The sequence below is a fragment of the Hemitrygon akajei genome, chromosome 17 (genome assembly GCF_048418815.1).
Source record: "Hemitrygon akajei chromosome 17, sHemAka1.3, whole genome shotgun sequence".
Lineage (NCBI taxonomy): Eukaryota > Metazoa > Chordata > Chondrichthyes > Myliobatiformes > Dasyatidae > Hemitrygon > Hemitrygon akajei.
In genome coordinates this window covers 38,888,996-38,906,138 of record NC_133140.1, presented here as the reverse complement: position 1 = coordinate 38,906,138, position 17,143 = coordinate 38,888,996, and the positions used below count along the sequence as shown (strand labels likewise).

At 38.7% G+C, this 17,143-nt stretch overlaps 1 protein-coding gene across 2 annotated transcripts in view; it reads left to right on the top strand.

Annotated features, from left to right (window-relative positions):
- The window catches only part of nfatc3a (nuclear factor of activated T cells 3a), a 182,441-nt gene that overhangs the window by 16,856 nt on the left and 148,442 nt on the right, over positions 1-17,143 (top strand). For both annotated transcript variants that reach the window (XM_073069947.1, XM_073069949.1), the window contains exon 2: positions 2,219-3,332. In XM_073069947.1, coding sequence (XP_072926048.1) covers positions 2,219-3,332 — 1,114 coding nt within the window. The remainder of the gene's footprint in view (positions 1-2,218; positions 3,333-17,143) is intronic.

Sequence of the window (17,143 nt, the reverse complement as noted above, 5' to 3'; positions counted from 1 at the left end):
TAGTCAATAGGTACCAATTTAGATACTGCAGAGAGAACTATTAATTTTTAAATCCATTAGTACAAAACAGTGGTACAATTCTCTGAGTTAAATGTGGTCAGATTGACTACTGCGTGGAAGCTCTTAGCATAATGCGGTCTATATTTGACATTTTAATGTTCAATGCTACCTAAAGTGCCTTTATTGCACTAGCCCCTTATTTGCAATACTTGCTAATACTCTAAATGCGTCAAATATTACATTGTGCTTGTTACGTTTTGTACAACTTTCGTCTTGGATTGTATAGTGCTAAGAATAGCAGGTTGGCCTGGCCATTTTGTGGAAAGTTAGACAATTATATAATGGATGGCCAGTTTACAACAAATTTCATAGCATATGTCAATGATATTAAATCTGATTCTGATTCTGTTACTTGTGTTTTGTTTCACTCTACCAAAACAAAGTTTAATTCAGTGTCATAAAGTTGGAATTCTTTTTAGAATTCCCTTGCTGTAGTTCAGTAGGAAATCATCCTAGTCAACTGATTGTAGAATAAAAATTGAAGCAGATATGTAATTAGATGAATAATGGTTGCTTTGAAAGTTGCCTGCATGTATATAACCTAAACATCTGAAGTTAGATCAGTCACTGATTTGCAGCTAAGGATTATGAATAGTGTAAATTCAGTCATTTAAGATTTTTATTGAATCTCTGGAAAAAATATATATTCTTGATATGCTTGTTTTATTTACGCGAGGTTAGTAAAGCTCAGTTTACATGCTGATACAGTTACTGATATTATGGCCATAGATTTCCTAATAGTAATCATGGCAGAATAATTGGTGCTTTCTCAGTTACTCTGAGAAACTTGTCGCAACTTCAGAATTTTTGTGGTCTTGCAGATGAATGCATAAGTTTCTTAGGACTCTACAGATTGGAGTTTGTGGCAAGTCCTTAATGAAAGGAAATCAAATACATTCGTTATTTGAGAACTAGTTCAAATGCAAATACCCTGAAAATCTTACTCCGTCTAGTATGAGGTTAAAATAAGGTTTTTCGTGACTGTGCAAAGTGCCTGATCCTAAAATGCAGATTTAAACAAGTGAATTTTAATGTGTATCTCTTATCCCCTTTTGTTTCGTAATTATTTCAAGTAAAATAAGGTAAAAATGCTTGATGTTTCAGCTTCTGCCTCAATTGGCCACCTGTTCTATATTTAATCATGTACAGTTTTGAAAAAAAAATTTTTTCACTGGTCATTCATTTTGATGCCTGACTGATAATCTAGCTGATGCCTGACAACAGCAAGTTTTGCTAAAGATGTTCTTGTCACAGCCATCAATGGATCTTCCGTGGATTTTGAAGGCTAGCAACATATGCTGTTACTTTGCCACTGTTTGCAGATTCAAGATTAGAGAATCAGTTTTTTTTTTGAATTAATTTATATTTTAATAATGTATTATTCATCATGGTGAGTTTTAAAGTCATCTCCCAGCAACGCAATTCTATGTTTAAAGGTGTTGAAACATAGAGGGAGAAACTTTTTTTGTACACATTGGCTTGAAAGTAGAGTTTTAGAAGTTTGCTACATCTTGTAAAAGTCCCAAAACACTTTGTATACAATGAAGCCCATTTGATGATTCATTGAATATGGAGACCATGCTGTGCATCATGAAACATTACTGTGCAGTAGGCTGATGCTCTCACCTTGTTCTTATTCTTTAAAATGTCTTGATTGAGTCAGCTAAAAGGAAATTCAATTTCTTTTGTCTCTCATGAATGACGCTAGCTTTGAAGATATGCATACTTCAGACATGTACAAAGTGTTATCCCAGATTAATTGTTTTAATCCTTTAAGTGGGTTAGATCTATATCTTTTTAATCAGTCAAGCTGTAGTTATACTGACATGTTGGATGTCAGGATGCAGAAGAGTTATGATAAGATTTTTTTCCTCTGCAAGATTAATTCTGTCCTTTGGCAATGAATTTCTACAACCTGCATCTTCATGGGAATGCAAAAATCAATGGTAGATGTATAGGTAAATTTAACAATGCTTAGATTGTGGTATTGACTTGTGTCTGTATATTGTATCATTTATGTGATATAGATATATATAGGAAAGGGAGAGGAATAGTAGTGCACTTTAATTTCAAATAAATGAAGTCAAATAACTAAATTCTAATGACAAAAGAAACACATTTAATGAAAAGTATAATTTAAATTCTGTTTTGCTTTCAGATACAGAGCCTGATGATTCGGCATCATTTTACATCTTCAATGAAGGCAACCATCAGTCAAATGTAATTCACCCAATAGGTATTCATCACCATGAAACACAGGCAAATTCTACAATATTCTCATCGCCACACCGGCTGCAGGCCTCAAATGTCCAAGAGTCAAAGTATAATCCAGCAGGTGTTCCAAAAGCATTTGAATGTCCGAGTATTCAAATCACTTCCATCTCTCCCAATTGTCACCAAGGAGTAGGACCTAATGAAGAAGAAGTGCATGCAAATGGCACAGATAATGACTATATGGAAAGACCATCCAGGGACCATCTATATCTTCCTCTTGATCCTTCCTATTATAGGGATGCTTCGCTAAGCCCAAGTCCTGCTAGCAGCATTTCTTCCAGGAGTTGGTTTTCAGATGCTTCATCTTGTGAATCTTTTTCTCACGTATATGATGACGTAGACTCTGAGTTGAATGAAGCTGCTGCTCGCTTTACACTTGGTTCTCCTAGTGGATCACCTAGATGTTGTCCAGCTGATGAGTCATGGCATCCAAATTATGCAATTGCAAATTCACTATCACCTAGACAATCACCTTGCCATTCACCAAGAGCTAGTATTACAGATGAAAACTGGCTCAGCCCTCGTCCAACTTCACGACCATCATCCAGGCCCACTTCTCCTTGGGGAAAGCGACGGCATTCAAGTGCAGAGATCTGTTATGCAGGCTCACTTTCACCACACCATTCACCTACACCGTCTCCTGGTCATTCTCCAAGAGGAAGTGTTACAGAAGATACATGGCTTAGTAATACTGTTCTTCAGGGTGCCTCCAGTCTAAGTCCTGGGCTTGTTCCATTTCAGTGTTGCCCTCCAGAGGCTGACATACCTTTAAAATCAAGGAAGACCTCCCAGGATCAGGCTGCTACAGTATCAGGGAAAATAGATTTGACTTCAGAAGATCAAGGAAGCTTATCGCCTTCAGTTGAATCTCCAGTAGATGATCTTTCTGGTACTGTACATCCTTTAAAGAAAGATTTGTCAAGTGAACAGTTTCTTTCTGTTCCCTCACATTTCACTTGGAACAAACCAAAACCTGGTGGCCATACACCAATTTTTCGGTAAGTTTATTTGAGAATGTTGCCTGTGCAGTTTCGTTTTTTAATACCAAGAAGTAATGATCAAAAATGTACTGTGGGTGCTAACAGTTATGTTTAGAACATTAAGTTCTACGTATTATTGATTCATGATAGAGAAGGGACGCATTCAGAGTGAAAATTTGAGATGTGTATATTTAAATGCATGGAGTATTGTGAATAAAGCGGATGAGCTTAGAGTGTGGATCAGTACTTGGAGATATGATATGGTGGTCATTACAGAGACTTGGATGGCTCAGGGACAGGACTGGTTACTTCAAGTGCCGGGTTTTAGATGTTTCAGAACTGAAAGGGAGGGAGGCAAAAGAGGTGGGGGCATGGCACTGTTGATCAGAGATAGTGTCACGGCTGTGGAAAAGGTGGACGCCATGGAGGGATTGTCTACGGAGTCTCTGGATGGAAGGTAGGAACAGGAAGGGGTCAATAACTTTACTGGGTGTTTTTTATAGGCCGCCTAATAGTAGCAGGGATATCGAGGAGCAGATATGGAAACAGATCTTGGAAAGGTGTAATAATAACAGAGTTGTTGTGCTGGGACATTTTAATTTCCCAAATATCGATTGGCATCTCCTTAGAGCAAGGGGTTTAGATGGGGTGGAGTTTGTTAGGTGTGTTCAAAAAGGTTTCTTGACCCAGTATGTAGATAAGCCTACAAGAGGAGAGGCTGTACTTGATTTGGTATTGGCAAATAAACCTGGTCAGGTGTCAGATCTCTCAGTGGGAGAGCATTTTGGAGATAGTGATCATAATTCTATTTCCTTTACAATAGCATTGGAGAGAGTTAGGAACAGACAAGTTAGATAAGCGTTTAATTGGAGTAAGAGGAATTATGAGGCTATCAGGCAGGAAATTGGAGGCTTAAATTGGAAACGGATATTCTCAGGGAAAGTACGGAAGAAATGTGGCAAATATTCAGGGGATATTTGTGTGGAGTTCTGTACAGGTACATTCCAATGAGACGGAAGTTATGGTAGGGTACAGGAACTGTGGTGTACAAAGGCTGTAATAAATCTAGTCAAGAAGAAAAGAAAAGCTTACAAAAGGTTCAGAGAGCTAGGTAATGTTAGAGATCTAGAAAATTATAAGGCTACTAGGAAGGAGCTTAAGAATGAAATCAGGAGAGCCAGAAGAGGCTATGAGAAGGCCTTGGCGGGCAGAATTAAGGAAAACCCCAAAGCATTCTACAAGTATGTGAAGAGCAAGAGGATAAGACGTGAAAGAATAGGACCTATCAAATGTGACAGTGAGGAAGTGTCTATGGAAACGGAGGAAATAACAGGTACTTAATGAATACTTCAGTATTCACTACGGAGAAGGATCTTGATGATTGTAGTGATGACTTGCAGCAGACTGAAAAGCTTGAGCATGTAGATATTAAGAAAGAGGATGTGCTGGAGTTTTTGGAAAGTATCACATTGGATAAGTCGCAGGGACCGGATGAGATGTACCCCAGGCCACTGTGGGAGGCGAGAGAGGAGATTACTGAGCCTTTGGCGATGATCTTTGCATCATCAATGGGGACGGGAGAGGTTCCAGAAGATTGGAGGTTTGCGGATGTTATTCCTTTATTCAAAAAAGGGAGCAGAGATAGCCCAGGAAATCATAGACCAGTGAGTCTTACCTCAGTGGTTGGTAAGTTGATGGAGAAGATCCTGAGAGGCAGGATTTATGAACATTTGGAGAGGTATAATATGATTTGGAGTAGTCAGCATGGCTTTGTCAAGGGCAGGTCAAGCCTTACGAGCCTGATTGAATTTTTTGAGGATGTGACTAAAAACATTGATGAAAGAAGAGCAGTAGATGTAGTGTATATGGATTTCAGCAGGGCATTTGATAAGGTACCCCATGCAAGGCTTATTGAGTAAGTAAGGAGGCATGGGATCCAAGGGGACATTGCTTTATGGATCCAGAACTGGCTTGCCCACAGAAGGCAAAAAGTGGTTGTAGATGGGTCATATTCTGCATGGAGGTCAGTCACCAGTGGAGTGTCTCAGGGATCTCTTCTGGGACCCTTACTCTTTGTGATTTTTATAAATGACCTGGATGAGGAAGTGGAGGGATGGGTTAGTAAGTTTGATGTTGACACAAAGGTCGGAGGTGTTGTGGATAGTGTGGAGGGCTGTCAGAGGTTACTGCGGGACATTGATAGGATGCAAAACTGGGCTGAGAAGTGACATATGGAGTTTAACCCAGATAAGTGTGCAGTGGTTCATTTTGGCAGGTCAAATATGATGGCAGAATATAGTATTAATGGTAAGACTCTTGGCAGTGTGGAGCATCAGAGGGATCTTGAGGTCTGAGTCCATAGGACGCTCAATCATGGAATTGCATTTAGGAGCCGAGAGGTAATGTTGCAGCTATATAGGTCCCTGGTCAGACCCCACTTGGAGTACTGTCAGGCAGCATCTGTAGGGAGAAGTGCTGTCGACGCTTCGGGACGAATCCTGATGAGGGGGTCTCAGCCCGAAACGTCGACAGCGCTTCTCCCTATAGATGTTGCCTGACCTGCTGCATTCCACCAACGTTTTGTTTGTGTTGCTTGAATTTCCAGCATCTGCAGATTTCCTCATGTTTGGAGGACTGTGCTCAGTTCTGGTCGCCTCACTACAGGAAAGATGTGGAAACCATAGAAAGGGTGCAGAGGAGATTTACAAGGATGTGGAAACCATGGAAAGGGTGCAGAGGAGATTTACAAGGGTGTTGCCTGGATTGGGGAGCATGCCTTATGAGAATAGTTTGAGTGAACTTGGTCTTTTTTTCCTTGGAGTGATGGAGGATGAGAGGTGACCTGTTAGAAGTGTATAAGATAATGAGAGGCATTGATCACGTGAATAGTCAGATGCTTTTTCCCAGGGCTGAAATAGTTGCCACAAGAGGACACAGGTTTAAGGTGCTGGGAAGTAGATACAGAGGAGATGTCAGGGGTAAGTTTTTTACTCAGAGAGTGGTGAGTGCGTGGAATAGGCTGCCGGCAATGGTGGTGGAGGCGGATATGGTAGGGTCTTTTAAGAGGCTTTTAGATAGATACATGGAGCTTAGTAAAATAGAGGGTTATAGGTAAGCCTAGTAATTTCTAAGGTAGGGACGTGTTCGGCAGAACTTTGTGGGCCGAAGGGCTTGTATTGTGCTGTAGGTTTTCTGTGTTTCTATGTTAGTACGCTCCACCCTGAAAAGCAGTTGAAAGCTAAATTAATAGATAGATTTTTGTTAAAGTTACCTAACTACTAAATTAAGTGTGAAAATTTTGCATGGCTTCCCTCCTCTTAAAGTTTGAATGATCTTATGTGCATGCCTGCACAAAATATTGCCCAATAAGAAATGGTATCATTTTCATGAATATTATTTGACACTTAAAAAGGAAAATGAGACAGGGTAAATGAATATAAATGATAAAAAACTAAAATTAGATTTTAGTTATTTGTTATTATTATTATTGTTATTATTTAGTTATTTAGGTATTTGTGTAGCCAGAATGTCCTCCAAGCACATTCTTGGCGTACATGCAGCATTTTAACTTCCACAGGACCAATTCTTAAGCAATTCTGCAATAAAATAGCAATTGTGATTTTCAAGCTACCCTACTATCCTAGTCTTAATGCCAGAATTCTTCAACCCTCATTGCTACCAATTTCTGCTGACTGGCAATCTGTATTGCAGATTGCTGATTTCTTTTGTTCTATCAGAACATGTGAGGTTGCCAGTTCCTTGTTTCTTTGTATTGAATTGAAATTTAAGAGGAAATAACAATCTCCATCACCGGATAATGAAATGTGACCTTTTTCAGAACAGTGTTTGGCCCTTTAAGGAGATAGCCTTTTAAAACTACTTTTTATCGTACTTTTCAGATGTATAAATTTCATGACCTCCTAAGGTTGCAAAGTGTCTTTCCTTTCATTGTTCCTAACTTCTTCATCCCATTAACTTTCTCCACTCCTTCCCCAATCTGTTCTAGTTCCTTTTGTTCTTATCCTCCTCATCTATTATTAATTTATTTTCTCTTTACCTTCTTGCATCTTCATGAAATGCCACTAGATCTTATTAGAATATTTAAAATGACCTTTTAAGCTATCTTCTTCAAGGATTTCAATTATGAATGAAATGCTGTACTGTAATCCAAAGTGTTGAATCAGGAAAAGGTCCACATAGTTTTGTACCTTGCATAAGTGATCATTATTTGGACAAAAACAAAATCAATAAAGAATTTGCTTCTGAGGTTAAAATGACTTCAGGATAACACAGTCTTAGTGGAAGAAACTCCAGCTCCTGAAAAATATCTATGCGTATTCTGATATGAAGCCCATTTAAATCCTCATATGCAAAGGTTGCCAGCACTGGTTGAGGTTTCTTAAAGATTTCATCACATGGACTGCCATCTCCCACTGCCCCATTTCTGCTTTGGTTGATTATTACACACAATGCCTTTTTGTGCCATCTGAAAAACAAACATAATTCTTCTTCTAATTTTAATACAGCTAAGAAGTGAATATCTTTTAGTATTTAAAACGTTTTTGTTTTTAAACCCACTATCTGCAACAATGCCATTATTCTCTACCTTTTCAAGACAATCTTTGAGCATTGGCATCTCTTCCTTGCACATCTATACTCTCAGAGTCTAAAGTTACATTTGTATGTTGCATTATTTGGATTATGGTCTTGTTCCACTTCTAACTACTACATAATACTCAACTGTATATTTCTTTTGGCATTGACACTGAAAAATGTGCAATATATTTAAAGTGGAAATAATTAGTTTCCCCATGAGTCAAAGCTCGAAACTCTAAACAAATCCAAGTTGTAAAATGTAATTGATTTTGCAGATGTGTGGTGTAACTGTTGATTCTGAGACTGGTAACAATATAGTCTCAGGAGTTGCATTTATCTTAGGCTTGCAAAATTGCAACAGCCAAAATAGATTTCTTCTAAGATTATAAACAGAAGTTACTTTGAAATGTTTGAAACAGGTGTGATTTAAGAAGAGTTCAGCTTAACCTTCATATTCACTCCCCTAATGTTTCCTTTTGAGCTAGACTTGCAAAGACCCCAAAGTCTGAATCAAACACAGGCTTCAGTGTATACATTTTCTTAAGCACCAAGAAACCTTGAGGCTAAAAATACCAGGGTTGTTACAGTTTTTGTCCCTTGGTGTTTTTTCAGCATTTGCTACTTGCTGAAATCTTTCAAGGGAATTTTATAAAATAATCAGAATATCTGCAACTAAAATAAACATGCGAAGGTTAAATAATTTACATTGTGGGATCAGAAGCTATATTTAAAGAGCCAGATACAGGCAAACAAAATGCTGAAGGGGCAGATCCTGAAGGAAGTTAAGTCATTATGTAGTTCAAGATTTTCTAATGTTAAATTATTTCATTTTAAATAACTGAGCATTCTGATTCCATAACTGCACAATACAAAGACACAGCTGGTTAGCTGTAAAAAGAAAATTCATTTTTATTAAGACTCGATTAAATATCCTGGCAGCAAGAGTTATGGATTGCTAAAGAGTTATACAGTGCCTTCCGATTAATTGGGACACATTGTGGCCAGTACATTTTGGCCCAATTAAGCAGCTACTCCAATTAGCTACAGTTTAATGGAAATAGTTAAAAAGGTATGAAAAAGACAAACTGAATTACAGATTATGTATTTGAATGAAATACAGAACAATTTGAACGCTACCAATACTACTACAGTACTATAAAGCTATTACTTCCTAACAGTTACCAGTGGATGAATTCATCCAGTGTACTCTATTCTTTGGACTGTAAATGAACAAAATGAGTGCAGACACCTAGTGCAGATAAAGGACTAACTTCATAAAATGCTTTCGACAATTGTACCTTTCAAATCTTCATTTTCATTGTAGCATTCATGATGATTATCAGTACCTTCAAATTCTTCATGTCCTTAACTTGTTGAAGTAGTGAAATCTTTTCATTTTCATGCTTAGCCATTTCTGGCATCTCCAAGTCTGAATGCTTGAAACCATGGTGAGCAAAACAGTTCTGATTTGTCTTGCTGCTAATTCCTTACCAACAACCAGTAATATCACTGCTTCTTGAACACAAGCACACACATCTGATACTATTTAAAAACTGTTCACTTTAAACATTGTGTAGTGTTTAACATCCATAGCACCTAGCACATAACATCCTAGCACATGACTGTTGCTAGTTTGAAACTGTTCGACAACAGACTCCTGCCTCAATAAAGTGGCATAGTGTCCCAAATAAAGGGAGGAATCACAGCAATTTTCTCATTTAGTGTTTGTTCTTTAAGAGTTGTCCCAAATAAGTGGCTGTCCTGATTATCCAATAGCCCAATTAACCAGAATCCACTGTATTTATAAGAATAATAATTAGGATAGAGGCATCATAATGGATGGCATGATAATTAAAGCAAACATAGAATGTATATCAGGATATATAAAAGCTGAAATGATAGGTGAACAAGACTGGATGCAAAGGTTCATTTAAATAATAAAGGTTCACAATCAATAAATATAAGAATTTATACATTTTGTTTTTATAAATTCACCCCAGGCTGCCTGCTTCCTTGTATACTTATGGTGTGCATGGTTACCTATTTGTTTCAATCTAATTATTTTGGTAGGTTAGCCTTTGTGAAAATTGATGAGAAATTAGATTGAATTTATGGAATCTCATCATTGTAATCAGTCTTATTTCTAATGCAGTTACAAATTGGTTTTGTAAATGACAATTTCAAACAAGTGGGAGTAACTATATTTCTTTGTGCAATTAATTTATTTTTAAATAACAGATGATTATGATCTGATAGAGGTGTATAAGATGTTGAGAGGCATTGATCGTTTGGATAGTCAGAGGCTTTTTCCCAAGGCTGAAATGGTTGCCACAAGAGGACACAGGTTTAAGGTGCTGGGGAGTAGGTGCAGAGGAGATGTTGGGGTAAGTTTTTTACTCAGAGAGTGGTGCTGGCAAAGGTGGTGGAGGTGGATATGATAGGGTCTTTTAAGAGACTCCTGGATAGGTACATGGAGCTTAGAAAAATAGAGGGCTATGGGTAAGCCTAGTAATTTCTAGGGTAGGGACATGTTTGGCACAGCTTTGTGGGCTGAAGGGCCTGTATTGTGCTGTAGGTTTTCTATGTTTCTATGTGTTCACATCTATCCCTGACTCCATTAAAAAGGAAGATGGACAAACATTTGAATGCTTACTATGATGTCCGGATATTCTGAAGTGCTTTACAAGCAATTTAAGTACTTAAGTGTAATCGCTAAACTGGTAACTTGCATAATGTACAGGAATGGATTCCCAGAACTGAGTGTATGCATTTGACACAATGGTGTTACAGCTACTGTGGGTGCCTCACTCTGGTTGCTCTGATTCTATTCAGACCTTCAGTGCTATCAGATTGAAGCTTGCATGTTAGTACTGCGGCTGTGTGAGTTTCTCCCAGGTACTTCAGTTTCATCCCAAAGATATGCTACTTATTAGGTCAGGGATCGGCAACCTTCTAGCCTCTGTGGGCCGGATCGCATATTAATGAGCGGATGGTGGGCCAGATAAATGACATTAAAAAAACTTGAAATATGGGAATTATCCACTCAAATACATCTAGTTATGTTTTGTCTGAAATTAATGAATAACGCATGCTAGAAAATCATTTGTGCTTAAGGTTGCCTACCCCTGTATTAGGTTAATGTGTGATTGTAAATTGACCAAGTATGATGGATGGCAATAAAATTGGGGTGTATTAAGGGCTATGTATGAGATACAGCAGAATAAAGTGTGGAGTGGTTTGATGGAATTGCTCTGGGACACAATGGCCATTTACATGGTGTATTGAAATCTGGAATCAGTACCAAAAGGGGTCATTATTGCATAATATGTAGAGAGATGCAATATTGAGAGTATTGCAGTGCTGTGAACCTGATGCAAGCTACTGCTCTCCTTGCTACTGTGCCAGAAACCTCATATTAATCCAAGTGAATCAGGCATAAACAGAGGGTGACGCAGCTTCTGTTACATGAAGTAGCTGGTGATGAGAGAGATCTAACAATCCAGATGGTCTGCCAATGTATGGGGCCAATTCCCAGCAATGGACTGCACCCACCTTGCAGCTTCATGCCCTATATCTCAGTGCTGAGCAGATATCTGCTTGTGCTGGCCCACCCAGCATCAATGCTCACAGATCTCCACACTTGGGAGGTAGTAGCAGAAGCTATGGATTTGTGCCATGTTCTAAGCAGACAGCTTTGTGGTGCAGCAACATGTGTATTTCTATAAAATAGAAGGGAGAACACACTTGGGAGTATTTAATGGAAGGACTGAAAGTATTATAATGAATCAACATACTGTAAGGCAGTATTGAGTGTGGTCTGTGTCTAATGTAATTTGAGAACATGCCTGTTAACTGTCAAAGCAGCTCTTCAGGTGAACCTTTGCATCCTATCTTGTTCACCTATCATTCCAGTTTTTATTTATCCTGGTAAGCACTTTACATTCTATATTTGCTTTACTATCAAGCCATCCATAACAAGGCCTCTATCCTAATTACAGTACTATATATGACTACTTTCTGACTTCTATGGCTTGGTGTTGACAACCCATCTACCATTTCATGCCACTAATATTTCATTCAGGTTTTATTACTGGACCTCTTAGTTTTGCTCATCATTAACCCTGGAACTAGTTATTCTCTCTCAATCTTTCTTTTGAAGAAACTTCTTAAAATGTGTTTTGTTTTTGGTAATTTTTAAAATTCTTCTTTGGATTTCATTGTCACAATGAAGTATGTTGGCAAAGATGATAAACGACTGTGGTTTGATTTGGAAATGAGTTTCAATTTCTGTTTGTTCTGAGAGTAACTGATGCAAATTGGGTTAGTTGTAGTCCCTATGTTTTGCACTGCATAATTTCTATTGTAATCTGCCACTACCTGCTGCATGGGGTGCATCAGGTACAGAAGTGCATTGTAATTGCTGAGGAAATCAAATAAGATTAAGACCAGTATCATCAAAACAACTTTAATCCATCCTGTAGGCAATGTATTCTAAAGGATGTTCCCAGATCTGAACTTTTGTTTAATGCTGAGTAGATGCTATTTTTAAAAAAAAAAAGAAAATGTGTGCCAAAATACTCTTGCTAATGTAGCAGTGGGGCCTGGTCCATGCCTATTAAAACTCAAAAGATCTTGTGTTGAAAGCTTTGTAATGATTTTCTTTAGCAGAGGTTCTTAGAATAGAAGTACATATAGGCAATCATGGAGTTATTAATAATGAAAAAATCTTAATCAATGAGATTAAAAATTCAACCGTAATTGAAAGTAGAAAATTTGTCAGCTACTCTGCTTTGAAAAAAAATTTCATTATGAATATTATATTGTGATCTAACACAACTAAGTACTAAGATATGGACTAAATGTTATTTTAATGCAAAACTTAAAAACATTGATTTCTACTTGGATTTTTATTGCTATTTTCTTAGATCTTTATTGTCAGTGCTGAGGACAATGAGATTACAGTGCTACTCCAGTGCAAACCAGCATAAAAACACAATGAATAAATTTAAAATAACGTCTGAGTTATCTAGAATGATATCTAAGTTACAACTGAATTAAAAACAAACAACTCCAAAATGAGGCATTGTTCATTTGCACGTAGTAACGATGCCTACATAATGCCAATATTCACCTTGTAGTGAGCCAAATTTAAATATGGATGTTGCACACATTTTCTATAAAGGGTATAGAAAGTTTGATTTAAATTGCAATCACTAAAGTGGTAATTTGGACACCAAACAACTGATATTTTTAATGGGTCAGATAATTTTGCTTATCTAAATTGTGGATCTATTAGTGATAAATAAATATAGGAAATTACAATAGTAAGTTCTTACAAATGCTAAGATAAGTTGAACTCTACTTGAATTAGCCTGATGCTCTGAAATACAACTATAATACAACAGCTGTGATGCAAGTAGACTCAGGATGAAGGAATTGAGAGTGAAAGTTCATTTTGATGACTGTTGTCATCATCATCATCATCAGTGTGTGCCTTGTTGTATGACATGGGCAATCATGGTCTGTGACCATGATTATTCTTAGCAAAGTTTTTTTTACAGAAGTGGTTTGCCATTGCCCCCTCCTGGGCAGTGTCCTTACAAGAAAGATGACCCCAGCCATTATCAGTACTTTTCAGAGATTGCCTGATGATAATAGTTGCATAACCAAGACTTGTGATGAGCACCATCTGCTCATGACCATCTACCACCTGCTCCCATACTTCACCTGACCCTGATTGGAGGGGCTAGTCAGGTGCTGCATCTTGCCCAAGGCTGACCTGCAGGCTAGCAGAGGGAAGGAGCACATTACACCACATCTGGTAGAGATGTAGCTCCACCCAGGCTATAATATTGTTGGTATTACAAAATTCTTAGTTTGGATAATGGTAAACAATTTCCATTTGTACATTAGCTCTGACATCCCAGAACTATCCTTATGCATTTAAACAAAAAAATTGAAGCTGAACCACAGGATGTAACCAAAAGTTTAACTAAAGAGGATCTTGGAAGAAGTCAGTGGTGAAGAGGTGCAGAGAATGAATTTCAGAGCTACTGTAGAAGGAACTTGATAATACTCAAGAGATTAGAATTGCAGAAGTCCAGATATCTCCGAGGGTTGTAGAGCTGAAGGAGAAATAAGGAATAGTAAGTGTATGGAGCCATTTAGTTTAAAACTTTTAAGATGAATAGGAGAATAGGACCAATCAAGTGTGACAGTGGAAAAGTGTGTATGGAACCGGAGGAGATAGCAGAGGTACTGAATGAATACTTTGCTTCAGTATTCAATTCGGAAAAGGATCTTGGTGATTGTAGGGATGACTTGCAGTGGACTGAAAAGCTTGAGCATATAGGTATTAAGAAAGAGGATGTGCTGGAGCTTTTGGAAAGCATGAGGTTGGATAAGTCACTGCAACTGGACGAGATGTACCCCAGGCTACTGTGGGAGGCAAGGGAGGAGATTGCTGAGCCTCTGGCGATGATCTTTGCATCATCAGTGGGGCTGGGAGAGGTTACAGAGGATTGGAGGATTGCAGATGTTATTTCATTATTCAAGAAAGGGAGTAGAGATAGCCCAGGATATTATAGACCAGTGAGTCTTACTTCAATGGTTGGTAAGTTGATGGAGAAGATCCTGAGAGGCAGGATTTATGAACATTTGGAGAGGCATAATATGATTAGGAGTAGTCGGCATTGCTTTGTAAAAGGCAGGTTGTGCCTTACAAGCCTGATTGAATTTTTTGAGGATGTGACTGAACACATTGATGAAGGTAGAGCAGTAGATGTAGAATATATGGATTTCAGCAAGGCATTTGATAAGGTACCCCTTTGCAAGGCTTATTGAGAAAGTAAGGAAACATGGGATCCAAGGGGACATTGTTTTGTAGATCCAGAACTGGCTTGCCCACAGAAGACAAAGAAAGGTTATAGATGGGTCATATTCGGCATGGAGGTCAGTCACCAGTGGTGTGCCTAAGGGATCTGTTCTGGGACCCCTACTGTTTGGATTTTTATAAATGACCTGGATGAAGAAGTGGAAGGATGGGTTAGTAAATTTGCTGACGACACAAAGGTTGGGTGTGTTGTGGATAGTGTGGAGGGCTGTCAGAGATTACAGCAGGACATAGATAGGTTGTGAAACTGGGCTGAGAAGGGGCAGATAGAGTTCAACCCAGATAAGTGTGAGGTGGTTCATTTTGGCAGGTCAAATATGATGGCAGAATATAGCATTAATAGTAAGACTCTTGGCAGTGTGGGAGATCAGGGGGATCTTGAGGTCTGAATCTATAGGACACTCAAAGCTCTTGCGCAGGTTGACTCTGATTAAGATAGCTTACGGTGCATTGGCCTTCATCAATCATGGGATTGAGTTTAGGAGCCGACAGGTAATGTTGCAGATATATAGGACCCTGGTCAGACCCCACTTGGAGTACTGTGCTCAATTCTGGTTCCCTCACTATAGGAAGGATGTGGAAACCATAGAAAGGGTGCAAAGGAGATTTACAAGGATGTTGCCTGGATTGGGAACATGCCTTATGAGAATAGGTTGAGTGAACTTGGCCTGTTTTCCTTGGAGTGACAAGGATGTGAGGTGACCTGATAGATGATAAGATGATGAGAGGCGTTGATCGTGTAGATAGTCAGAGGCTTTTTCCCAGGGCTGGAATGGCTAGCACAAGGGGGCACAGTTTTAAGGTGCTTGGAAGTAGGTACAGAGGAGATGTTAGGGGTAAGTTTTTTACGTAGAGAGTGGTGAGTGCGTGGAATGGGCTGCCAGCGACGGTGGTGGAGGCGAATATGATAGGGTCTTTTAAAAGACTCCTGGACAGGTACGTGGAGCTCAGAAAAATAGAGGTCTGTGGGTAGCCCTAGGTAATTTCTGAGGTAAGGACATGTTCTGCATAGCTTTGTGGGCCAAAGGGCCTGTATTGTGCTGTAATTTTTTATGTTTCTATGTAGGAATTACTTAGTTGGTAGCCATTACAGAATGGCCAGCTTAGTGATGATGCATGAAAACTGTGAAAAGAGAATGGATGTGGGCAGCACTGTTTACAATAGCTTTGAATTCACTGAGATTGGAATGAAATTGGCAAGTCAGAAGTTGGGGGGCATACTCTAGATTAGAAATAACCAAGGCATTTTAGGATAATTTCAACAAGTATCATGGGATAATTACTGTTTTAGGAATCCAAAGTCTTGGACTATTATCTTTGAGTTTTAATCAAATTCCACCAATTTGGGAAGTTAAACTTGGTAACAGCTGTGAATGTTTTGTAAGAGTTACTGAGTAGTTATGCAGTTAATCAAATAGTGAGAGGTGTTTAATGATTTCTTTGCAATAAAAATAAGACTATAGTTACTTAATTTCTTTGCTAAGGTCCACCAGACCACTAAATACAAGTCCAGACCACAGCAACACTCTTTGAAATCGGTGTGCAAGCTGTCATATTTTCTCAAAGTTGTCTTTGCAGGATTGGTATTCTCCTTGATTGGCATCCCAACAGACGTCCTAAGCATTCATTTACTCCATCAAACACTGTAAACATTCATTCCTTCTGCTATTGCGGTACAGTAGCTACAGGGTGTACTATCCACAAAATACACTTCAATTTCTTGCCTAGGCTATTTTAACAGCACCTCCCAAACTTGTGCCCTCTACCATTAAGGGCAAGTGCAGCAGTTATATGGGAGCTCTGCCACCTGCAGGTTCCCCCCAAGTTGCACACTACCCTGCCTTGAAAATACATCGCTGGCCATTTTAGCATCGCTGGTGAGTTTTCAGTAACTGCACAATTGTATGTTGCCACAGTTTGTAACAACTTGACCAAGTGTGTCCCTCATCACTCTGTCATTAATATCAAGTGAAAAACCAGTCCTGGTTCATTGAGGAGAGCTGAAGAGCTTGAGAAGAATTATTTTTGTGATCGATTTTAGGTAGTAAAAATGACATACTGAGCTGAGCAATTCCACATTGAATTGATCTGAACAAAGCTCTGCAATCCTGCCACATCCTTTCCTGAATGATGGTAAACAGTTAATAGAGGTGGAGGTGAAAGTGGTGGTTGCTCCAAGAAAATCTCATCCTGAGCATTAGTGCTGTCCAGTGTGAGAGTGCTAAGGACTAGAATGAAGCATTTGCAGTCATCTTCAATGTCGTTTGTTGACTACAGGCTGCAGAGCCAGTCTACAATGAAACACCCAAGTCCGCGCCAACGTCCTGTCATCAGATAGCAG